Genomic DNA, 26,314 nt, shown 5'->3' with positions numbered 1-26,314 from the left:
TAGATATTAATTATTATTATTATTCACACTGGCAATCTAATAAAATAGCAGAACACGGGAAGCATCATTATTTTACACTGCAAAGAGAATTAATGATGTACTCCAACAAGAAGTATAATTTTTCAAAAAATATGGACTGAAATACCTCTTGAATCTGCTGAATAGAAGATGGCAATTTATTTTAAACATGGAGCTTGCATACACATCTTTGTATAAGTATCTTTAGGAAAGTGCCCTGTCACAATACTAATAACAAAAATATTGAGTAGTCGCCAAAGTACAATGATTAAACTCTTGAAGAGTGCAATGTCTAAACAAGTAAATCAGACAGATTTCAAAGCACACGCTGGCGGGATTCTGGCCTTTTCGATAGTAAACCAGAGAAAGGACCTCAGAATGGGCCAATTATTTTTTAATAATAATTTTAAAAGGTAGAATACATAGTCAACAAAGAAACATTCTTCATTTCATTCTGAAGTGCTGAAGTGAAGTACAGTAATCATTTAAGGCAGATATATTGTAACATTAATATTCTTGTGAACACTCAGTTTTGGAGCCTTTGCTGCTACCACTGGCAGGAAAACTGCTAGTGGTAGCTTCCTGGCTGAAATCAATAACATTTCAGTTCTTCTGACTCCACAATCCTGGTAAAAAAATATATGCATCTATCTCATTGACTATTTGAACAGGGAACACTCCTCTGTTGATCACTTCATGTGCCAAATGAATGCAATCTAATAAAGAACTGAGCTGCATTTGCTTGGCCTTTGTCCATACCTGTTAGCTCTTGCTCATCCATTCTAAAACATGCTGATTTCATTGTCATCTCTAGCACTCTGATGCAGCCATCATCTGATGCCAAGATCACTTTGTCAGAGGTACACCAGTCAACATCAAGTACTCTAAAATTGACATTTCTTCCAGTTCTTAAGCTGTTCACCATCTGCACCTGAAAAAAAATGCAACATATTTTAGCTTTAGAACACGAAGTGGTCTCCCTTTCCATGTACAGACACAGTGAAATTATGTTTTGTTTCCATGAGTCTCAGCAATATAATCAGGCAAGGGAGAAAGGCTGTCCTTTAGAGTCAATTATATAAAACAAAATTTAAAATGTAAAAGCCTGCCAGCTAATATGTGGCAGCATTACTGTGACAGTCTACAAAATGTGAATACTTCATAAATGTTTTAAATATTTTCCACTTTACTACTGTCAGTCCTTATGGCAAATATTACTGGGTTCCTTTTGTTTTATAAACATCTTAAAAAATTAAATTTAACACCACACATACATTCAACTGTAATTAGTAATACTTGGTTCTCCCTTCCACCCTTGTGGTTGAATTTGAAGCTTCTCTATTCAATTATATCTAGTCAAGTTGGTAGTGATGTGTCTGAACTGGGCACAATGCCTGTTAAGCAAAACTCTAGTATTGAAAAACAAGGGCAAGCCATCATTCAATAACTGTCGTTGTGATGCTTGGTTGTATTTCTACGTGGAATGTACCGTATTTTTCGCCCTATAGGGCGCACTGGCCCATAGCACGCACCTCATTTTTTGGGGGGGAAATGAAGAATAAAAAATTATTCCCCCCAGCCACGGGGTTGGAGCGGGGGAAGCCCGAGCTTCCCCCGACCCCAGCCCCCAGAACAGGCTGCCACCTGCAAGCCTTGCAAGCCCGCGGGAACTCCCGCCGGGCGCGCAAGGCTTGCAGACACCTGCACGAAGCACGGGGGGGGGGGGGGTCCTCCGGAGGGTGCCCCATGCTCCACGCTGCAGGCTGCTGCCCGCAAAGCCTTGCGGACACCTTCCTGAAGCCTGGAGAGCGAGAGGGGTCGGTGCGCGCCGATGCCTCTCATTCTCCAGGCTTCAGCGAAAGCCTGCATTCGCCCCATAGGACGCACACACATTTCCCCTTCATTTTTGGAGGGGGGAAAGTGCGTCCTATAGGGCAAAAAATACGGTATTTAACTTCCAAGAGCCTTTGGTCTGAAAATCAGACAAATTAAATACACTGAAATTGATGGAATGATGCCTCGCAAGACAAAAAACTCGCAAGACGAAAGGGTTTTTTGAGCTGCTTCGCAAGACGATTTTCCCTATGGGCTTGCTTCACAAGACGGAAACGTCTTGCAAGTTTGTTTCCTTTTTCTTAACACTGTTAATACAGTTGCGACTTGACTTCGAGGAGCAACTCATAGAACGCGGTGTGGTAGCCTTTTTTGAGGTTTTTAAAGACTTTGGTGATTTTTGAAGCTTTTCCAAAACTTTCCCGACACCGTGCTTCGCAAGACGAAAAAAATCGCAAGACGACAAAACTCGCGGAACGAATTAATTTCGTCTTGCGAGGCACCACTGTATATATTTCCTTTTTCACAAAGGAGCCCAGGGCAGCAAATGCATCTGTGATAAATAATAAACACAATAAAACAATTACTCAAGTCCATTGATTTCAGTGGCTCTGCTTGGCGTATGACGGATGTTGGATTTCACCCAATTAGTTTAGCAACACTTTAATGGCTGAAAAATCTAGGCAAAACCAACTAAGCAGCTGGTAGCAGTTTGAAAGAGCCAAGAAAAGTTAAATCTCCTTTGTGACACAAGTAAGCATCATTTTATGCTTGCAGTTTAGAACCAATTCAGACAAGTAAAGCAAAATTGGTACTGACCTCCTTTGTGTCCCAAACTTCAGCTCCATCATTGTACATTGCTATTAGCTTTTGGTTTCCTTTTCCAGGGGCGAAGCGTATCTTCCTTACCCAGCCTCGGTGTGTGGGTATGCCTCTGGAAAGGAAAAGGTAGGACACAAATAGTACATTTCCCCCTTGAGTTTACCAGGACAGACTGAAGAACTAAACTTCTGAGACCATCTAAATGGAATCATAAGGAGAACTTGTCATCTAAACCACCACTTCGCCCCTCTACAGATATTATTTTGATTATAGTCATCTAGTGAAGCATCAGTGGTGGGCTTTGGGCTCTTAAATTTCAGCAGCACCCTGTGTGATGCTAAAATTTGATGCACCCCCCCAACCTCTCTCGCTCCATTCTGCAGTATTGTTGCGGGGGTCCCTGCAGCACAGCACCCTGTGCTGCCACACTGGTTGTGCCACCCCAAAACCACCTCAGGAAGCATCACTATAGCAACAGCATCATGTCAGCTTATTACGTACACAATCCCAGTATTTGTGTGGCAATCCTTCTGGACCCATATTTTGTAAAAAGAAAGCTGTACAGCTAGTGGGCTCATAGACAACTTGGGTCTGACATGGTTTTGTGGCAAAATTTAGAATTATTTCAAACACGTGCTATGAATTAGATCCACTTTCTCTATTACTTGGTAGAGTAGTTGCCAGCAAAAGTAAATACAGCACTGAACTCCTACGTATGTGCATGGTTAGCCATTTTTGTGAAACATAACCCATGTGGTTTGGGCATTTTCCAGAAATGTCAGGAAGGTTCTGGAGGTATATGTGTAGAGGAGCTCCTGGGAAGTTTCTCATGACGGGATTGTTGATTCACAGAAAAGGACTTTCCACACCTCAATCTCTGACTTTTTGAGGGGCAATCACTTGAGTCATGTGCGAATTAGGCTTCACTGGAGGGGTTTGTTTTGTTGTTGTTTAACTGGTTGTGCCACCCCATCACTACCTGGATACTCTGGCTTTTAAGTCCCAAAAGTTCAAATTTCCATCAACATCTCCCAGGACCAAGATATCTCCTTTCCACGCAATGCATGTTATGCTGCCCATGCTTCCCTGCAAAGTTTTAAAAAGTAGAGATTAAAGCTGTGAAACAGAAACTACACAAAATAGGCATAAGTGGCAGTATAAACCAATCAGTCATTTGTAAAACATTCCAAATTGCATTCCAAATTAAGTTAGCTTAAGAAAGTTCATGGAAGGAGTGTCTCTTCTGCAGACTCTCCCTGCTCCCTGTTGCAAAGCCTCTTTGGAGGGTAAGAAGGCTCTTCTGATCATTGTAGGATCCAGCATGGATGCTGGGGGATGTGGAGATCATTACAAACTGCCCCGAACTCACTCAAATTGACCATAAGGGTTGCACAACTGTCTGAAGAGGCTTGTGGGAGTAGCATGCAGGTGGCTGCAAGGGATGGAAAACTTTTCTTCTGTAAACTTTCTTAAACAAATTTGCTTTAGGATCTAAGCCATAATATGTGAACTTGTACTTGCTTTTTTATTATCAACTATGTGGTTAATTTCTAGCCTTTGTGATGTTGTGTCAACTCATGCTGAGTATTTTGACCTCATACCAAAAAAGAGTAAGTCAAATTCTTCCATTGTTGATACAAGAGAGGCCACTAAAAACAACATTAATATAGTTTTGAGGCCAGAATCTTATTTTTTTAATATTATATTTTGAAAGCTCAGGAATATGTGTACTACACTGTAGAGTTGTGGTTTTTTTCCTCCTTCGTTTGAAAATGAAAGCTTCCAAATGCTAAAGCACAAATGTCAATAAAAGGATCAATGGGGAAGCAACTGTATGTTTGCTTTAGGGAAGAGAGAAGCCAAGGTCGAATATGCAGTCAACCTCAGTTACCTTTTCTTTTAATCCTATAACTGAATAAAAGGTCCTCCCTGACAAATCTACTTGCTTAGATGAACTATTTTATAATGTAGCTCAGAGATGAAAAACAGAGAGCCAGGTTCTGACCCTTAAACTACTCGTGAACCACAATTTATTTATTGGTTTAGCACTATACTGCATATAATACAAAAATGAAGAAGTATCTACACACAATCAAGTAAATGCACTTAAGAATCCACTGATGTTAAGTGATTTGAAAATAGCAGAACATGTATGCTCTCTAATTATATGTATGCCTCTGCACACACACAAACCATTATCCATACAGAATGTAAAATAGATTATTTATCACTTGAATAACCCCCTCCCTTTACCAATGACATTCACATAAAAGGTTGTTGAAGTAGCTTCGACATTTATATATTACATCTATATTTGTAACAGATAATTTTCTACTAAACCCCAAAGGAAAAACCCCACAAAATACAGGAGTTTTGCCATTATTATTCTTCATCTCCCCGGTCCATAATCTGACATATTTCTAAAGCCATCGGAGGCTGGATTTATAACAGCAGGTCACTCTTTGTGATAGCTGTCACATTATCTGAAAACAGACACCCTGACAGTTTGAACAGAAGGATTTTTAAAATATCTTGATTGCTGACCTATATAAAGGAGGGCAACACCACATGAGAAAAGCTAATCTAAAAGATTTGTAAAGCTTTAAAGCAATGAAAAAGAACAAATGAAGACCTTCAGAGTGAAATGTTGACCTGGGCCAAGAATGTCCTCTTTTGTGGCACGATTCATCTCCCCTGAAAGAGGGGGATCAGTTTTACTGTGACATGATGGCATTTGGAAGCCAAATAATCATTTAGCCTACAAATGCCTGTCGGCAAAATTACACATGGTGTGCTACTGCAAGGATGACTTCATGTCTTGCTTAGAAAAATCCAGGCACTTTAGAAGACAAATGGGGTTCTTGATGTCAGGTTTACAATTGTTTAGTGGTCAAATAATAAATGGGCAGTAAGGCAGGAAGCTAGCCTCTGGGGTTAATTTAGAAGCTCCTTTTGTTACTTGGATTTGAAAGCAAAGAACCAGAAAACTAAATATTCTGTTTGAAAATATTTAAGAACTGACAGTGAAGCTGCAAATCATGTAGAGATGGTAAAGGTTGATGGAACTTGTCAAATGTGAGTAGCTTCAGGGACGTAGCCAAGGGCTATAATTTAGAACATTTCAGCAATGAAAAGTTGTTTATGTGGCCACAGGAGGTCAGCATTTCATATGCATAACTATGACTTAAAGAGTGTGTGTTTAGGCATGCTACTAATCTGAAGGCAAAGGAAGAAAGCAGATTCTGAAGTGTTTTTAACTGGAGACACTGGGACAGCATAGCAGAAGATTTTGTATTCTTAGTTCTGCTGCCAGAGGTAATAGAGTCCAAATCGTACTGGCATGGAGTTCCTTATGCATACCAGAGTCATTACATGGCTACTGGAGTCGTTGGGTCAAACTAACAATGTTTGCCTCAAGAATAGTTGTTATATTCTTCAGTGCTCTTTCCGGTGTTACTAAGCATGACCCTTAGTTCTAAAATTGAGAAATTTTGGTGCATGATCTATGAAGAAATAAAGAAAATACTAAGAATATCATACAGTAAAAGGCCAGAGGCATTCCTTTTAGGAATATTAAATGACGATGTTCTAAAAGATAAAACTAAATTTTTCTTATACGCAATGTCTGCAGCAAGAATTCTGGTGGCTAAGTATTGGAAAGGGAATCAGTTACCCACTAGGGGAGCATGGTTATGTAAGCTTTCAGAATACTTAGAGTTAGCCAAACTGACAGATATAATAAGACAAAAACCAAAAAGTGTAGTGAAAAAGGAATTGGAGTGCCTAAATGAATACCTTAAAAGACAAGGTTCGAGGACAGAAGTCTGGCTGAGTCTGGAATAACCTTGTGAAGTGAAAGGATAAGAAAGAGGGATATATATTTAGATGCTAGGATCGAGATGATAAGGAAAACAGGAAGAGAGGTAAAGGAGGTGCTGTGGGATTGGTGGAAGTCAATGTTTGTTTTCCTTTTTAGTGTTATACTATTAATTTATAAGATTTGGATTTGTTTTTCATCTGTATGTTTTTGTGTTTTGTGTATTGTTGTTTTTCGTTTTTTGCTGTGTGGAAAATACTAATAAAGTTTATTATTTAAAAAAAAGAAAAAGAAAAAAGAATTGGTACTTTTTGCTGTATGTTGTTGGAAGCCGTTTTGTAAAAATCTATAAAAGGAATAAAAAGTTAGAAATATAGCACTGAACTTACATCAGGAGGAATTCTTGCACTGTCTTTGACAGAATTCCCTTCGACTGTCAAATGATAAACTTGTCCATCAGTATCTGTAAACACGAAGTGTTCCCGAGCAGAAATGTTCTGGCTCAGCTCCGATTTACTCTCAGCTTCCTGCAATAAGCTTTGAAAGAGAAGCCAACTGGTGATTTTTATTTTCAAAACGATCAGATTCACTCAAATTACACTTACACTATTAAATGAACACATACTGTACATAATTAGAAAAAGCCGTATCTTAATTCAAACATTGCAATTATAGGCAGCACAAACAGAAGCCAGCACAAGAAGTCCTAGTAGTGCAACAGGACCTTGCCCCCCTCCCTTTGATTGCATGCCATCCCCAGATATTGCTCTGGAAGGTCAGGTGAACCCCCAAAACAGTGCATGTGGGGGAGAGGAAATTGTTCAATCAGTGCATGCACTTCTGTTTGCCAGACAGAATTATCAACTTAGGGCAATGTTGAATTCCACCCTAAGTAGTCTATTAATGAAAGCAACATGAAGAATCAAACATAATTAGCTGAAAGGAGGCAAGAAACAACCACCTTCAGTTTCTGGTCACTAGTTCCAGGGCATGGTCTGGAGGCCCATGATAAAACCAACAAATTAAAGTGAAGCTGATCTATTCATATTATCTCCCGCACACATGCAGGGCTTCAATTTACATGCTACAGTAATGCAGGGCATCAGATTCTGACACATGCTTTGCCACCTACTGTTACTTTCACTGTACAGCGGTACCTCAGGAATTAAGTACTTAATTCGTTCCGGAGGTCCGTTCTTAACCTGAAACTGTTCTTAACCTGAAGCACCACTTTAGCTAATGGGGCCTCCTCCTGCTGCCACACCGCCGGAGCACGATTTCTGTTCTCATCCTGAAGCAAAGTTCTTAACCTGAAGCATTATTTCTGGGTTAGCAGAGTCTGTAACCTGAAGCATATATAACCTGAAGCGTATGTAACCCGAGGTACCACTGTACAAAGATTCTTAAAGGTCAGCCCATTTAAATTACAACATCGATAAATGTCTGTAAATCCAAAATGCAGTGCTAATGCAATGCATTCTTGGGAAGAAAACAAATACTCAAAGGAGAAGCTGGTGTGATTTTTAATTGAGAATAGTGTTGACACCTGATCACCGATGACTCCAAACTGCTCTGTTCTGTATCTGATACCACTGTTTGCCGGGCCATAGCTTCGCGGGCTGCAAGCTGCTTTTTTCTTAAGCTCTTCAAGTTGTGAGAAGGCGACCATTCCTGGAAGAACAGAAGTCATGACTGTTCACATCTTAAGATATTATTTACCAACCCTAAATTAGATGCAGTGTTACATGCATGAGAGAGATTTTAAAAAATGCTATGAAAGCTAACAATATGCAAGTCAAGTCCCATTTCCTTACTGGCTGTTTACGTTGGGAGAATCACAGAATTGTAGAGTTGGGGGAAACCTATAGAGTCATCTAGCCCAACCACCTAGGGTGAAAGGCTTCTAACACTAGTGGACAGACACCATTCTGAAAGTAAGAATGTATGTAAGAATTAGTTATTTGATGAGAAGCTGACTGAATTCATTCCTTACCAAAGCAGTAATTGTAGGGAAGTTCTTTGACATTTCTCTGAGAAGAGTACAAGTCCTGATATCCCATAATTCCAGAGGTTTGTCTTTAAATACTACTGCCAAATACTGTCTGAAATTTTAAAAAGAAGCTATTTACAGCATTATACATACGTAAGAGAATTTCCCAGTAGCCTAGAAGTGCTATTGAACTGAATGGGAGCTGCACAAAGCATGGCTGCTGCAACAAGCATTGATCCCACACTCCTTGGTTAAAAAAGCAAAACAAAACTTTTTTCAGGATGTCAACGTTTCCAAAAATTGCATATGTTTAATGGAAAGAGGAGGAAGAGACAGGGGGTGATTGCATAGGCTGTAATATTTAATTCCAACCTTGAAAGGAGATACATACACACACACACACACACACACACACATATATATATATATATATATATATATATATATATATATATATATATATAAATTTTTATTGAGTTTTTGATAATTTTATACATATAAAACAAAACAAAACCATTTCAAACATTAAAATGCAAGGTTCTTTTGAACCTTCAGATCTCCTTCCCTCCCTCCATGGGTTCTATATTTAAATTTAAGTTTGCTGCATCTTCTACCATTATCCATCTATTATATAACCATAATTACCATAAATAATTCCACATTATAAGTGTTATTACATCCCTGCCATTAACTGTTTACAAATTTACTCCAGTCTTTAGAAAATACTTGATCTTCCTGGTTTCAGATCTTCCCCTTTGAAAGGAGATACTAGCTTGCTACCAGTGCAGGAAGCTACTCGAAATAATGTCTGAACTACTTCTGGGAGAAATGGAAAAGTGGGAAGATTGGTATAATATTACAGCAATAACGCCCTGTCCTAGTTCATAAGCACAGCACTGAAGAAAAGCCTAATGTATTTGAGTGGCACACAACCAAGTTCTTCATCAGTACATTTGGATTTGTTTGCTCAATATTTCAATAACGTTTCTTCAACTGTCTTCCTCCTACAGAAAGAAATGCGCTGTAGGTACTGGATTATTCTAGCACAATTCAACACATCAACTTTTCCTGGCCAATCTGCTTACTTCAAGTGAGACACTTTTATCATTTCAATAGCTGGTTCATCACTGCCTCGTTCGCCACGAAATGCAATGCTTCTACCTAAGACGCAAGAGATACAGGAAAAAAGATGTAAAGTAGCAACCACAAGCAAAGCCACTGCAATTGACATATCAAATGCTATTTATTTAATCACACTGATCATCTTGCTTTTTCTTCTCAGCACTCAACTGCACGTAGAGTCTCTGCTGCCCACGCAAACACATTATGCTAGCATTTTGTAATATGGATATTGAGCATGAAGCATTACTATAATGCTGGCTCCGAGCCATTCAATTATACAAACCCAATTTTCCTCTGCTTTACACAAGGATGGAAACTCTGATTTCAATCTGCAATTTACCACCGTTCTCCAAGTCTTTTTGATTTAAGACTTTCCAACGATCTCTCACTGATGTTGTGCTAACTCAATCAGTTTCAAGTTACAGAAACTGAACAATCAGCGCAACACCTGAAGTCTCTAATGTGCCTTATTTGTGCAAACTATAGTAATAGGTACTGCAAGCTGCAGCAATTTCCTAACGAAGCTACAAAAGACTTCAAATGCCCCAGGGAGGCAAGACTGGATTTCTGAAGGTATAACTGGTTACTTATTGTTTGTAAGCTGCTTTGTGATTCATGTGAATAATTAATTGATTATATTTCTATGCTGCGTTTCAATCAATCTCACCTAAATCTTCTGCTATTTATCGTGGGAATGTCCATAGGTCTCTAAATTTAGGTCTGATGGCTATAAGGAAAGGACTAAAATCTGTAAAACCAGTATTATAATGTCTCATGAACTTGCTTTGTAGAATTTATGGAATGGGAATGCGGGTACTCAATACCTGAAGGATTTAGCAACCTGGCTACTGACAGCAGCTCATATTTTAACTTAACAAAAATGGAAAGACCTAAAGGACTTGCACATCACACTCTGGTAAAAGAACAGATAGACAATAGCTATTTCAGAAAACCCTCTCATAATTTAAAATTTTCCACTCCCACAAAAGTCCTGTAATATTATAATGCCATATAGTGGGACTTCATTACATATCCTTCTGGTTCTGATTCAGAACTCATCTTTCTGAATAAGTGAGAGAAATTTGGGTATCTTAATTGATCTGTATCAATTCACGTTATCTGTAAAGGTAAAGGGACCCCTGACCATTAGGTCCAGTCGTGGCCGACTCTGGGGTTGTGGTGCTCATCTCGCTTTACTGGCCAAGCGAGCCGGAATACAGCTTCCGGGTCATGTGGCCAGCATGACTAAGCCACTTCTGGTGAACCAGAGCAGTGCACAGAAATGCCGTTTACCTTCCCGCCGGAGCGGTGCCTATTTATCTACCATACTTTTCTCTCTATAACACGCAGATTTTTTCTCCTAAAAAGTAAGGGGAAATGTCTGTGCGTGTTATTGAGTGAGTGTGTTGTCCCTGGAGCCGATCGCGCAAGAGAGGAAGCTGTTGCTTTCCTGCATTCTGCCTCAGGGTCTTACTGCCCACCCTTTTGCTTTCCTTGCCTCCCTCCCATTAAACCCCTCTCCTGCATTCTTAGCCAGCTGCTTCTCTGCACACCCCTCTCGTGCTCCTTGTCCCTTCTGTGTTTTTCCTCCCCTCCCCACTTAAAACGTGGTTACAAAGCATGGATCCACATGGATCCTGAGGATCTTTGCATTGGGTCACCCCAAGTTCACCATCAGATCACATTACATGTCCATGGCTACAGCCTGCACCAAAAAAATCACGCACCCACTGTTGCCTGGGGCTGCAATGGTGCAAAAACGTGGTTACAAAGCACAGATCCACAGGGATTCTCAGGATTTTTGCATTGGGTCACCCCAAATTCACCATCAGGCCACATGTCTGTGGCCACAGCATGAGGCACAAAAATGATACATCCATTGTTTCATTCAGAATTCCCCCCCCTTGTTTCCCTCCTCTAAAAACGATGTGTGTGTTATGGTCAGGTGCGTGTTATAGAGCGAAAAATACGGTACTTGCACTTTGACATGCTTTCGAACTGCTAGGTTGGCAGGGGTGGTTATCTGTACTGATCCTATAATTGTCCCTTTGAAGTATTTCCATATTTTTAGTTTTGTTTGTGCTTTATTTTTTTTTAAAGCCCTATGGTAAGGATTAGATGAGCATCTATTGAAGATAATTTAAGGTGAAGATACTTTGTGGTACTACTGGAGGCTGGATACATGATCTGTTAGATCATTTCCAACTACATGGTTCCTACACAAGACAATAAGTATTGGATATATTCACAGCCTATGTTTAATAGAAGGATACTAGCACAATGTCAAAGAATATGCTTACTTGAATAGGAACAGATTTTCCAAATCATTACAACCTTATTTTTGCTGCCCTTACAGCACAAACCCAATATTAAATAGTATAGAATTGTATATTTAAAAAACTGTGGGAAAGATATTTCAGAAAATGGAAAGGACGTTTCCATTTTGTTAGCCGTTTCTAAAATTGTTTTCCCTATCAGTGGCAGATTTCTTTACTTAGTGAGAACATCACAGGAAGCAGCAATAGCAGACTGCCTGTGGAGGAAAATGAACTGAGCCAGTATTTTCACATTTACTCACCAACATTCTTTCATTATAGCTCATAGTTATAAAACAGTATGAACGTTTTAAAAACATAATCCATCTGGGTAACGTTTTTGAAATTGAGAAATATGCTGAATGTGCTGCAGTAATCACAATATAGTGTGAAGTTTGTTACTAGCAAGCATATTCTACCAAGTTGCTAAGAAAACGAAGAAGATGGAAGGAACTGTCCCAGCCATCACAATTCATTTCAATGGGGTTTGCACAGGGCTGCTAAGTTTATATCATCAGTATGAAAACCAGTGTGGTGTTGTGGCTAAATCATTATTTTTTGAACACAGAATCTAGCTCAGCCATGATGTTCATTGGTTGGGCTAATTACTCAGCTTACAGCAAAAACTACATTTTCCAAATATCTAAGAATATATTGAGTGTACATAACTGATTTTATTTTTTGAATACTTCCAGCTATAGTTCAAAGTATTTTTTAAACTGCATAAATATGGCACATTTTCCCTTCATCTGAAGAGATATTGCCATAAATATCAAAACACTTTAATTCTTGTGATGGAAACGGAACAAATCCCATTAATCCCATTTCCTTCAACCAACTGATTCAAATTTAAAAACATGTACAGATTAATATATACTACTTGCATATAGTAAACCAAGTTGAAGACATTGGAAACACCTATCCAAACTGTGAACTAAAATAATTTCAGGACTAGTAGAAGGAAAGAGTCACACTACGCCACAGGCCATTGCCTTCAAGATATGCAGAGAAATGGGCTATCTCCAATGGGAGATGTTGAAAATACAGCAAATATAGTAAATTTAGAATGAGGACAAGACTGCATAAAGTATGAAAACTACTGAGTTAGCTAGAATGATAACCTAGTGCTGTATGAATTGGTGTTGAAGCTAAAATATATGCAGTTGTAATAGTATTCAACCCTTTGCTGACATAGACACTTCTTCTCCTTTATGCCCTGAAGATGATTCATGAAATGAGTGTGGGGCTTGCTGAGCTATCATGGTCTAAAATGTTTTGAATTCAGAGTTCAAAATAGTTACGTTATCCACCTTGCTCAGTTATTCCACTCTTGTCTTTATAATGGAGATGAAGCCAACCGATAGGGGGGAAAAACCTACATTACACAGGTATCACTTCTCACCTATCTTGTCATCAACGGTTATGCTTCACAATATATTTACCTGTGGGAAGATCAACCAACTGCAGCTCGTTTCTCACCTGCCCCAGATTATTAGGAGTTGATGTGGCAAAGGAAAGGAAGCCGCTCAAGCTTGTCCACTCAATGCCCCTGCCGGAGTAGAATATATAGAACACATTATGCAAACTATCTGAATTTGTAGGAAATGCTGCAGATTAATGGAGTGGGGGAAATATGGCTCCAATTGCATGCTGCAGGGGTGCGGTGGGGGGGGGGATACAACAGATTATTATAGAGGACTGCATAGCACTCAAATTGGAAACATTAAATGTATGTCAGACAAACTTAATTACTTTTAAAAAAATAATTACAGTATATTCCGCTTGCCCTTCCCTTGAAATGGAAGAGAAGGAGGCAGTCTTTCAGATATTTGAGGCCCAAGGGAGGAATTCAACATTTTGCTGTTACAAATGGTCTAGCAGTGCAAGTGTTTTTGCTTTCCCAAGTGAACTATCTCCCCACTCCTCCTCCCATGTGCTCTTCTAATTGTTCTCCTGATGTCAAATGGGGACAAATGGGGGGTAGGCACTGGGAAAGAGAGTGGGACAAAGCCCCATTGTGCTAGCTGAAGTACTTGAGTGGACTTCCACTAGCGGGACCAGGTGTTGAATTCAAGCCAAAGTCTTTTGGGGCTTTAAACACCTTGAATTAGGCCCAGAAATAAACTAGCAATCTGTGCAGCTGCTTTTGAAAAAACAGGAGGATGGGAGTTCTAAATGGAAACCCAGCCAAGATATGGACCAGCTCCTTCCAGGACGGTGAAACCCCAGAACAGGCCATTTCCCCACCTCTTGAGCTAAGAACTCTGAACATACTAACACTTGTCTTAGGAGAATTCTACTTCTGGTCCACTTCCAAGCACCATCTAGCACTCAAACCACCTCTCCTGATTACGATGGGAGGGAGAGATGAGCTGGGCATCTCCTGCATATTGATGTCACCTTCCTCCAAATCCAATGACAGCTCCCAGTGGCTTCAAACAGACGTTCTGCAGAGACCAACACTGCATAATGGGTGATCCAGCAGACACGCTTTTGGGGCTGGCCCTGTATGCCCTTCTCTTTCAGCTTCAGAGTCCTTGCCCTCGTCCCCTGAAAATGAGGACTCTTGACTCCAGGGTGATGATGTTCTCTCCTCTGTATTAAGTCAGGTTCAGACAAATGTTAACTCCACCAGACCTGTAGGCATCAGCCCCCCTGACTCACGGCATGCAGCTCACTAGAGCAGTGTTCTCCAACCTTGGGCCTCTAGCTGTTTTTGGACTACAATTCCCATCATCCTTGACCACTGGTCTTGCTAGCGAGGGATGATGGGAGTTGTAGTCCAAAAACAGCTGGAGGCCCAAGGTTGGGGAACATTGCACTAGAGAACCAAGGCAGCCTGCACACTCCACAGTGATGACAAGGCCACTTAAGTGCAATTGTGTCAATGGCTCTACACATCTCGGGATAAGGAAGCTTCCTATGATACTGAAACCAGACCTTTACAAATTGCAGTAGGACACACCATGGTCACTTTAGATTTCCCACAATGCAGTGTTCCACAATCCAGTGTTTAGGTGTTCCCAGATGCAGGTTGACACACTCATTCCCCACAGTAATCAGTGTATGGCACTGTCTTGAGTCCTAAGTAAACATACTTGAGATTGTGATCTTAATGATTTACTCTTAACCCACTGAGAATTTAGATGCATTGATGTGTTAAGACGAGTGTACTCTATGGTACACACTTTATTGTACTCGATTGTGCAATATAAGCTACAGGATGAAGATTTATGGCACAAATATTCTTAATTGAGGACAAAATCCACTAGAAAAGTCTCCAACACACAAAACCCATTACCCATTTTTGTCTCCTTATTATCTGAGTCCTGGGGAGAAGAATCTTTTTGTTCTGGAATTCTGGGCTATTCTGCTACATCTAAACACAACACACACATAGAGAGAAATATAGTTTCATGCTGATGGGGGAAAGCCACTTAGAAGCATTGGGAGTCAAGTGTACTTCTGCTTATAAATGCTTGATAAAGCCTTTCCCCCCTAATGTCCTTTGAATAAAGGTGCAAGAAATTTGTTCACTGCATTAAATCAGAGCAAATGTTCCAGCATTAATGCAAGAGCAATCTATTACTGGAATATTGCCATTTTTCAGATAAGTTGGCATAAAAACCTACCTAACTCTCATTGGATGCAATTAGTAGTCACAGAACACCAGTTTTATGAACTGCACCTATTTCTTTAGTGCAAGGCTCATGTATTTTTATATACAGTGCAATTTGTAACAGCCACTTTAACTATGGAATAGAAAGATATTGAATTTTGCAACTTCTTAACTTCTGACTAACCCAAGGCAACCTACTGAAGTCACTCTTTTAATATTAAATTCATACAGCCTCTGTGAGGAAATGTGGCCTGTAGAAGAGAAGTAACTGCTAGGCTCTCCTTCCCCTCCACCTTGCTATTTTAAAATTGTTGCTTATCAGTTCAACAGTTCTGATACACACCTGCTTGTTCTAATGAGCACCTGCATGCACATCCTTCAATGCATTCAGTAAAGTCCCACAGAGCTTTAGAGCAGGACTAGCTGAGGTGCTGCCATCCAGATGTTTTGAACTACAACAACTCCAGTCATCCCTTTCATGCTGGTTGGGGCTGAGGGGAATTGTATTCCCCAATTTCTGGATATCACCAAGCTGGTACCCATTTAGATGAATACCTTCTGGAAGGGCAAGATGCTCACTGAGTAACCCTAAGCCATTCACTTTTTCTTAGTCTACTCCAGGCATGGCCAAACTTGGCCCTCCAGATGTTTTGGGACTATAATTCCCATCAACCCTGACCACTGGTCCTGTTAGCTAGGGATGATGGGAGTTGTAGTCCCAAAACATCTGGAGGGCCAAGTTTGGCCATGCCTGGTCTACTCTAATCTATATTGCAGGATTGTTGCTAGGATAAAATTGGTGTGAGCACAAACAATGCCTGAGCAATTTGGAAATACGGCAGATTTCATTTATTTATTTATTTTTAAAGGAAGGAAATGGTTGCTGACTATGTCCACATACCCACACTGTTCATACTTGAGAGTTTACTCTATTTGATTCTGCAGGACTTGGTAAGAAAATATATGGCAGGCACTCATTTGTAAATCAGTCCCACAATGCTTACTGACAAATATATTTCAAAATATCCGAGGGAGCTGGCGTTTGTCCACAGCCAGCTTTCTGGGCCATGTGACCAGCATGACTAAACTGCTTCTGGTGCAATGGAACACCGTGACAAGTGCCAGAGTGTACAGAAACGCCGTTTACCTTCCCGCCTCAGCAGTACCTATTTATCTACTTGCACTGGTATGCTTTTGAACTCTTACCTTTTACCTTCCAAAATACCCATAATTTCAGAACCTATATACAAGAATAATAACTTATTTCCCAAAACATAATATATTTTGTTTACTTCATATATAAAACAGAACAATTAATAATGAATAGGTTCCATGGTTCTGTAGCTAGAAAATGTAAAATTCAGTTGCATTTTGTCACTCTTCTGTCCATCATTACAAAAATATTTTTTATTTTTTATTTCGGTTAAATTTAGTTTAAAATCTAAAATGTTCAAAACATTTTTTAATACTTGATTGCATTTAAGATTGGGCTTTTTCAATGCCCAAACTAACATTATCAATTATTAAACTGAGAAAAAGATGAAAGTATAATTATGCTTAAAGTGAAGCATATAAAATTATGTAAGACACTTTTCAAACTGCAATGAGATAAGGCATTTTAAATAGTTTTAAAATTAACTTTGGGGAAATATTAGCACTAATGTTTAAAGCATTAAATGTTCTAATATTAATATAAAACATGGCAGGATTCAAAAGACTCAAAAAGCTAAGCAACAGAATATCAAAGTTACACTAGCACATGATGGAAGAGAAAAGAAATTAGACAAAGATTAAAAGCAAATACTCTTTTCTCTAGACACTGCTGTGTGCAATAGAAATCCTCTATATGAACTTGGCAATAAAGCTCACAGCAGATTTTCATGATCACCCACTTCTAGTTAACTGCTTCTTGTGTTTTGATGTCTTTAGCAGTGATATAAGCCAAAGCGATTTGGTCTGCCACGTGCCACACATAAATGTCATGTTGTACTGTATTGCATAAACCACTTTCTGATTTGTTTGTAGCCTGGAAAAAGCATTATCAGAACCAACTGTGCTATCTCTGTGCATAGATAACAGAAATAATGTTTGTCACAGACATTTCTTTTCCAGCATACCACATCCTGGAAGGTAGTGGCAAGCTTTGTTTTGTTTTTAAAAAAGATCAACATGTAGGTACAAGAGACCAGTAGTTCAATCAGCTCCGCATATCTGTGACCAAACACCTGGTGCTTCAAGTACAAATGGGTAATTGTATATTCAAACTGCATGCTTGTTTATTTCTGTCTTGACTCCGACCAGGAGTTCCATGCAGGTGAGTGAAGCAGGAGCACAGCTCTGCTTTGCCAGCCAGATCAATGACTATACTGGCTACAAAGGAAGTGGATTCACCTCCTCCGCAGGCGGTAGGTACATAGAAGCTGAACAGGCTGGCAAAGCAGGGGGAACCTGAATTGCTTTGCCAGGTGGACCAGCTTCTGGGCCCAAGCTGTGGGCCCAGAGATACTCTGGGTGAAGGACTGGCTCAGGCAGCTTGAACTGTCTCCAACAGCACTTCCCTTTGGTGGGTGTGCCATTATTAAAAACGGGAGGGGGGGGAGAGAAACAGAAAGGCACCACTTCCTGATAATAATGAGAGTGGCACCCATGGGGGGGGGGAGAAATGAAGTGGAATCTTCTGAGTAAAAAGGAGCAGGTTACAAATGTTTCCAGGCTAGTAACTTCTGGAGGCTTTTGCAACAAGTCTGGTTTACTCTAGTTCCAGATTTCACTGAGATGCTCACAAAACATGCTGAGCATGACTGTATCCTCTTGAATTGTTACCTAGGGGCAGCATCTCATAAGACTGTATATCTACTTGTAAATGCAGTTGTAGCACAAAAGTAAGTCTCCGTGAACAGACTGATCTGCAATGAAATATGTCACGAGAGTCATAGCAACCAAGTGACTTGTAACAGCCAGCTTATTATTCCATATCCTGAAGTTTTACTTTTAAATAAATAAGCAGCCACGTAAGCCTAAGATCAATGGTGAAGGACTGTCAGCAGGTTTGAAGGACCGTGCAACCCTTTCCCTACTTATCATGTCTACCTCCCCTCCCCCCCCCCACAAGGGACAAAGACACAGGACAAACAATGGGATGAGAGTGAAGAGTTCAGCAGTCCATGGTCTTCCCATAGCTGCTGGTCCTCCATTCCTCTTTTCAGACTTCCATGGCCATTTGGGGCTTTTGTTTAATACAAAACACAGTCAGGAGGAAGAATTGTGGAACCGCCTCGCACATAGTATGGTCCTTATAAATATAGCTGTAATCAGACTCACATTAGGCAGAAATTCTCTATGCTGCAATGTCTAGGGACACAAAGGCTTGTGTTCAGCCTTGATCAACACACACACATTAGTTACCAATTCAAATATTTATAAAGCAGAACAGTTTTTACAGAACTATGGCTCTATTTGCAAAAGAAAACCACCCTATTGAACAATCTTCCTGCATACTATTTTATGATTAAGCCAAATGCCAGCACTGCTTATAGCACATTAAACATTTTAATCTTCCTTTCTCCAGAAAATCAACAAATATTTAAAGAAACTCACTTGACTTCACAGGAATGAATGCTTAACTCTTTGTGTAGGAGCCCACTGGTAAGATTATACACCAGGACCGAGCCATTGCTTGTTCCTGCAAGGAGTCAATTGAATATTTGCAAAATTTACAGAAATCACATTGACATTTTAAAATCAACTTTGTCCCCCTCCCCGCCACAAAAGTGAATCTCTTATACTTATTTTTCCACATAGTTTCCTTTAGTCACTCATCCTCAAGTGATGGATTAGATTGCTAGGCAGGTTTTGCATCACCCACCCACAACATTAGGCCCGATCCACTGGTAACTACACTAGCCTTGAGTGTAAGAGCTTAGCGGGTAGCCATAGGCTACATAGACTACTTCCTTTTTTTTTTTTTTAATACATTTTTATTGAAGTTATACACGGAAAACAGACATATATGAAAATACAGAGAAAAAATTACAAAAGAAAAAAGAAAGAAAAAAGAAAAACCACACATCCGAAAAAAGAAAAACACACAATCTGAACTTCCCTCCATCCTTTTGATAAGTATCAAATATCTCCTTCCATTACGTATTTGATTTTCAATCTATAGTCTTAAATTCACTCGCTGGTCGTATTGTTCTAACCCCGTCAATTCACTTTAAGCATTTATTCCAATATATTTCCAAAATTTACTCCAATTTTTCAGAAATTTCTGTTCATCCTGGTCTCTTATTTTACCTGTTAGTTTGTCAAGCTCAGCATAGTTTACCATTCTAATCTGCCAGTCCTTTATGTTGGGGATGGATTCCACTTTCCAATATTGTGCCAACATAATTCTCGCTGCTGTGGTGGCGTAGAGGAATATCGTCCTATCTTCCTTTTTAATTTCTTTATCCATCATTCCCAACAGGAAGGCTTCAGGCCTCTTGGGAAAGGTATACTTAAATATTTTTTTAAGTTCATTATAAATTAATTCCCAAAAGGCTTTCACCTTTTTACATGTCCACCATAAATGATATAGGTCACCCTCCACCTCGCCACATTTCCAGCATCTCTTATCCTTTAATCTATACATTTTGGCCAATTTCACAGGGGTGTGGTACCATCTATATAGCATCTTCCAGATATTTTCTCTCAATGCCATACATGCTGTAAACTTTATGTTACAATTCCAAACTTCTATCCACCTTTCAAAATCAATATTATAACCAAAGTCAATTGCCCATTTAATCATTGCCTCCTTCACCTCCTCATCTTTGGTGTACCACTCTAGTAATATATCATAAATTCTGGACAGGGTTTTATTATTGCCTTCTATTACTTCTATATTAAATTTTGATTTTTTATCATCAAAACCCGCCTTCCTCTTATCCTCTTTTAACAAATCATTCACATAGACTACTTCCATGGAGGAAAGTGGGTAGTGCAGTGGAAGTGAAATGGGCCACTCTCACTGCTATGCTAGCAAAGATAGTGTCCAAGGAGGCCAGGGGGAAGGAGCTTCTCCTTCTCTGCAGCAAGCATGGAAATTCAATGAGCTAGTGGAGGAGAGACAGAATGTTCCACAACCCCTCCACCAGCCAACTACATTTCTATGCCAGCCGTGAAGGAAGGAAAGTCCCTTCATCTACAACCAAACGAAGAAATGAAGCAGGCTGGCAGTGGAGGGACAGATTTTTCTGTCTGCTCATTTCGTAGAAGCTCCCCTGCTTTCTTTAACCAGGTTGCTAACACCACTAACAGCCTGGACTTCCATGTTGCCTGTGGGGAAAGGAGCCTGTCCTTTTCCACAGCCAATACTAAAACACAAGGTACTGGCCTCTTAGTAGGCAAGTGACTTTTGCAGCCTTTTTTCTTGAAAGGCTGAAGGTATACTTCATACATAGTAGCACTTGGGTAGGTAGTTGGGTAGAAGATAATCCAAGTGGACAGACTTTATACAGTGGTACCTCGGTTTTCGAACATAATCTGTTCCAGAAGAGAAGACCACTCGACTTCCAAAACATTCGAAAACCTAGGTTCAAAGGGTGGTCTGCAAATTCAATAGAGAAAATTGGAAAAAAAACTCAGCGGAAGCCATTCGACTTCCGAGGTGCGTTCAAAAATGGAAGCATTTACCTCCAGGTTTTTGACGTTCAAAAACTGAAACGTTCGACTTTCAAGACATTCGAAAACTGAGGTACCACTGTATATTCAAGTAAGGAGGGTGCCAGACCATAAGTAACCTTCAAGGCAGAATCCTGATAGACTGATTTTGATTTATTACCTTGTCATTACACAAGCAGAATGAATGCATTGAACTTAGGAGTCATTTCATACATAAATGCTTCCTTTAAAAAGTCAGTGAGAAACTTGCCACAGTAAGCATCAAACTTCAACTTGCGTCAGTACTGAACCTTCAAAAATCTATTGTGCTGTGTAAAAACTAAGGCAAGCCATGACAAGATCTGAGTGGGCACAATTTGGATTTCTTCACATAGCATGGGATCAGGTCAGCCATTATACACTGAATCCATTAATTGCTTTCAGAAGATGCATTTTAATACCTCACTAAACCAGTTTTAAGAATGCATTATATTAAAACATAAGCCAGGACTTAATGTGCTGATTGGCATTTTGGAGCCAGAGTTAAGCAGGTATTTAGCTGGGGTCATTTAAATTCACTGCTCTTTTAGCATTTTGTATTTTAATGAGTAGGAAAATGCATTTTTAGCCACACTAAACGTTTGTCTTAGAATGGGATACAAATCACAAAATTAATAATATATATGGCAGGAATATCTAAGAACTGGAAAAACTTTTCATCTCTCTTTTAAGACAGCATTTATTCTGGGAAGTAACGTAATTCAAGCAACTCAAGGGCATGCTATTTCAGACAGCAATAGTCCCCAGACTGACACACAGTTTATCATACAAACGTATCACTGCAAAAAATCAAAAAGAGCAATATATTCAACTGTACTGTTTAAGACACTTACCGACAGCAAGGAGAGGCTGATACTGTTTTAAGTTTTTTGTGGTGAGAGGTGGGCACATGCGGATAGCAAAGGGAGGCAAAGGGAGTCCTGAAAGAAGCCCTGTTAGCAGGAACTTTAAATGCACTTCTTGCAAACAGTAACTTTTTTGTTGCTCTTCGGTAGAAAGTGTGCCTTGCCCTGATGTACAATATAACAGAAAAAGCAAAATAGATTTCATGATTTGGCCATAAGCAATTACCAATCTCAAAACTGTGAAACACAGCTTTTTGCTTTAGAATTTAGCAAGCTAAATTAGTTACCAAAGCTGAAGTAAAATATAGAAGACTGTTATGGCTCACATACTCTTACCTATCATATTATCCAGTGACAGGTCTGGAAGTTTATTCTGAGATGCCCCAACAGGTATTCCACAGAATGAGACTGGCGAGTACAAAGGTGATGCAGTTGAATTGCTGCAAAAAGACAATTACAATAAAACTGAAGAATGGAACGTTCTATCATGCTTTAGCCTGACCGCCAAACAGAATCCAGGATGACCTATGCAGAAAGGTTCCTTTTCTACAAAAAGGAGCATCCTTGATTCTCAGTGGCTGGAATTAACAACTGATTAGTCCCCCACCCTGATGGTATTCCTTCATGAAACAAATGGCATTCATGTCCAGGGGCAAGAGTAAAACACAGCACATTACTGCGCTGTTGCAATTAATGGCTGGTTTCCCCATTCTGTATCAACTGAGGTCCCTTAGAGTGCCTCATGTACAGATGACATCAACACGCTGCACCTCTCTGCTATATACAAGTTTGTCCTCTGCACAGACATAGCTTGTTGTGATCATGCCTATTTAAATTGATGGAATGATATTGAGGAGCTAACTGAGATCTTTTAAGAATGAGGGAGCTCATTTTATGTCAACACTGATTTTGAAGGTGAGAGAAGACAGCACCACTATTACCAAGAATAATACACGAAACAAGATGACAACCCATGCTGTATCACACAGGTGCAATAAGCCTAATAATTGTGGCCTAATACACACAACATTAGTATAAATCATATACAAGTCTTGTCACACGTTATGTATGCCACGTCCCTATTAGCCATAGTCATCTGGCTGCTCATTTTAAATGACAGCTTTGCTGAACAACAACCCTTGTTGTAGATAGTTGTACTAAACAACATGGTTATAAACATTAGAAATGAAGCAGCATTGTCAAGTCCACGGATTCCTTGTATTTAAACTACTAATTAAAAAAAAACCCCGAACATTCAGTAAGGTTACCTCGTCCGTTGACTTCGGCCTGAAATGGTGGACTTCAGCTCCCATATCATTACTCTACCATCACTGACTATGAGAGCTGCAGAATTTTCATTCACAGGACAGCACACCATAGTGAAAGGGCGAACGGTCTTGGTAACTCTGATGGCATCACACTGACTTCGTAAGTCATAGACCAGCTCCTGAATGGGGTCAGGTTCTGCAAATGTCAAAACATGAGATATCAGATACGCACAGCTTTCAGTCAAATGTAGCAACCACTGGGCTCTTGTGCTAATTCTGCTGGTTACCACTGTTACATCTATAGTATGATATAAACGGACATTATTTTTAATAATATAGAGGTACACAAAATATTGGGGGATTTGAAACAGAGGCAGGTCAGTGCACTGGAGGATTTACATAATAAAGACATAGTAACTAATTACTAAAAAGACATTTAGAATGTGAGGGTACAGAGTGCATTTGTCACATCTACAGCTTTACGTCTTTCATACCCTGTTCAAGTCTATTTTAATGAATCTGTGTCAGAGGTCACTAACCTATTTCAGTGTGAGTGCTACATATATTGCTGGCCAACACAGCAATATTTGCCAGTGAAAGGCAAGGCCAAAGTTGGGATTACACTCATCTCCATCTCAGCATTGGGCCAGATGGAGGGATTTTTATTTGACTTGTGTAATCAAACACCTTCAAGTTATTTACTATACTGGAAATGATACAGCTAGGAAAATTGATGGCCAAAGTTTTAATAAGAATAAATGCAAATTTTGGTTGTAACATTGAATTTGTAATTTCAAATGCTAGATACCTAGTTCAGTAGACTGGAGTAGCTTGCTCACCTGGATCTTCATTTAATGTGCTGTTTATACAACCAACAGATCTGCGAACTCTCAAAGTAATACAGCCATTTTCATGCAGGCAGAACAACCCATCACGCTGAAAACATGGGATTACCTAAACAAACAAGAACCCCCAAGTTTAATATTATTCTTCACGTTGAAATCATACCCTCCATATTAATAAACCTGCACAAATCACGTAAACAAGAGGAGGACTTGTTACAGATATCTCAAACGTCCTAAAAGTTTGTTGACCCATTATTCACTATGGAATAGGATGGGACTCATTTTTTAAAAGCCTACTATTTTATTAAACAAACAGAACTCTATCAATCCATTTTTCCCAATTGTACACACGCTTGTACATGTCACAGGGTAGTCTGGCATGTTACTTGCCAAAAAGAAAGGGCTGAAAATGTTAATTATTAATGCTAATAAGTAATTTACTGCTTAGAGTAAATGCACACTTAACATCATATAAAGTTAGAAGGATTAAGGGTGATAGAAGGTGTCCTGTCCCCCTACAGTGGGCAATTTCCGTGTAAACAGCAGTGCAAAGTACTGATCTAAATAAGTGCACAAGCAGCACATAAGATTGCACAACAGGACATTTTCCCCTTCTCCTTGACCCACATTCCCCTAAATCTGATCCGAGGCTCCCTCCACCCTTTGGACAGGATTTGGGGGCAGCACAGGGTACACAGAGGGAGTGAAGAAGGGCAAAGTTGCCACTGTACAAGATGAAGTTGTTCCGCTCATGCAATCATTTAGTTTAATACCGCCGAAAGAACTTAATACCGCCGAAAGAACCACACCTTAGAATTTGTATAGAAAACCTTGGGTATATATGTATAGTGAGAACATCCAGTTTAAGAAAACTGCACATCATATGACAAGCAGCAGGTACACCATGTCTTTAAACATCAGATGAGAGGCTCTAACCAACCCCCTCTTCAGCTGTTCACCCACTGATGGAGATACCGAGCACAGAAGAAAGACTGGGGAATGAGATTTAAAAAACTAAAATGTCTGACAGGACACCCAATTACAGGCAGCTTTGCAATGAACAATTTTTCAGATGTCTTGAAAGCTGATTATAGTTATTTATTATTATTTAGTTAAAACAATATTATTTTTTAATTATAATGGGGATTTCAGCTACTCTGTCTTAATAATACACATGAGTGCTTGTATCAATGGAATCATTCAGGTTTTAATTCTTTTCTTAAAATAATAAGCCTCTGATGTCATAATCACATGAAGGTGAATTTTATTTTTTATGAATACATTCAAAATAGCACCATCTTAGCAGCCATAAATGGGAACCATCCACATAAGTGAGCAAACACACACATTTTACTTTCAGACAAAAGCTATAAAGCTTAGCATTATTTCTTTTTAGCTCACATAAATAAAATATTCTAAAAGATCAAGGCAGCTCAGATAAGGCTTCAGACATGACTTAGCTGCCTAACCAAGCAGAAACAGATGTTCAAATAAGCTTGTGCCTTTGTTGGAGGAAACTTCTAAACAAGTATAACATGCCATTTCTTTTCACTATGGGGTTGTTTCCACTTTAGTAATTTTTATAATACCACAAAATGAGGTGGATTTTTCTAGCAGACACTAAAGAGCTGAATCATTGGTCATGTCAGACTCTTAATTGTCTCATACCTTACAGCTTTTCACTACACATTGACCGCAAGACTACCAGCATCCAAACTCACAATAAAAACCCAGCAACTGCTTAATGTATTTGTGGGTTTTTATAAAATACACTTTGCAAAGCCTAGCAATGCCTACTCGGAAGTAAGTCCTATCGAGTTCAATGAGGCTTACTCCCAGGTAAGTAGATTTGGATTACAGCCTTATGTTCTGTTCTCCATTTTGTCACCCACAATATTCAACAGCTCACATCAATCAAATTGTCAACAATTATTCTGGAATAGCGCTAGCAAGGAGGAAAAAGTGATCTCAAGGTTATAGCTGTCAGTTGTAATGCCCCTTCAAGGTTAGAAACCTTTGCTTTCATGTTCCTCATTGACTCACAACTTTTGTATTGGATGGTTTTTGCACACATCCAGTGTATCAACAGAAACATCTGTATTCCATAAGGAAACAGAGCA

The 26,314-nt window shown here is 39.5% G+C and overlaps 1 protein-coding gene across 1 annotated transcript in view; it reads right to left on the bottom strand.

The window, feature by feature from the left end:
- The window catches only part of WDR11 (WD repeat domain 11), a 52,813-nt gene that overhangs the window by 12,159 nt on the left and 14,340 nt on the right, over nt 1-26,314 (bottom strand). Inside the window, exons 7-19 of the mRNA XM_082222740.1 lie at nt 24,189-24,303; nt 23,350-23,545; nt 22,418-22,521; nt 22,070-22,246; nt 19,134-19,218; nt 13,360-13,466; nt 9,566-9,641; nt 8,484-8,592; nt 8,037-8,161; nt 6,880-7,027; nt 3,653-3,759; nt 2,671-2,785; nt 778-949 (exon numbers count right to left, since the gene is read on the bottom strand). Of these exons, the coding sequence (XP_082078866.1) occupies nt 778-949; nt 2,671-2,785; nt 3,653-3,759; nt 6,880-7,027; nt 8,037-8,161; nt 8,484-8,592; nt 9,566-9,641; nt 13,360-13,466; nt 19,134-19,218; nt 22,070-22,246; nt 22,418-22,521; nt 23,350-23,545; nt 24,189-24,303 (1,636 nt within the window). The remainder of the gene's footprint in view (nt 1-777; nt 950-2,670; nt 2,786-3,652; nt 3,760-6,879; nt 7,028-8,036; nt 8,162-8,483; nt 8,593-9,565; nt 9,642-13,359; nt 13,467-19,133; nt 19,219-22,069; nt 22,247-22,417; nt 22,522-23,349; nt 23,546-24,188; nt 24,304-26,314) is intronic.

Source organism: Podarcis vaucheri (assembly GCF_965113315.1).
Source record: "Podarcis vaucheri genome assembly, chromosome: 5".
Classification (NCBI taxonomy): Eukaryota; Metazoa; Chordata; class Lepidosauria; order Squamata; family Lacertidae; genus Podarcis; species Podarcis vaucheri.
This window is presented reverse-complemented; position numbering and strand designations above follow the sequence as displayed.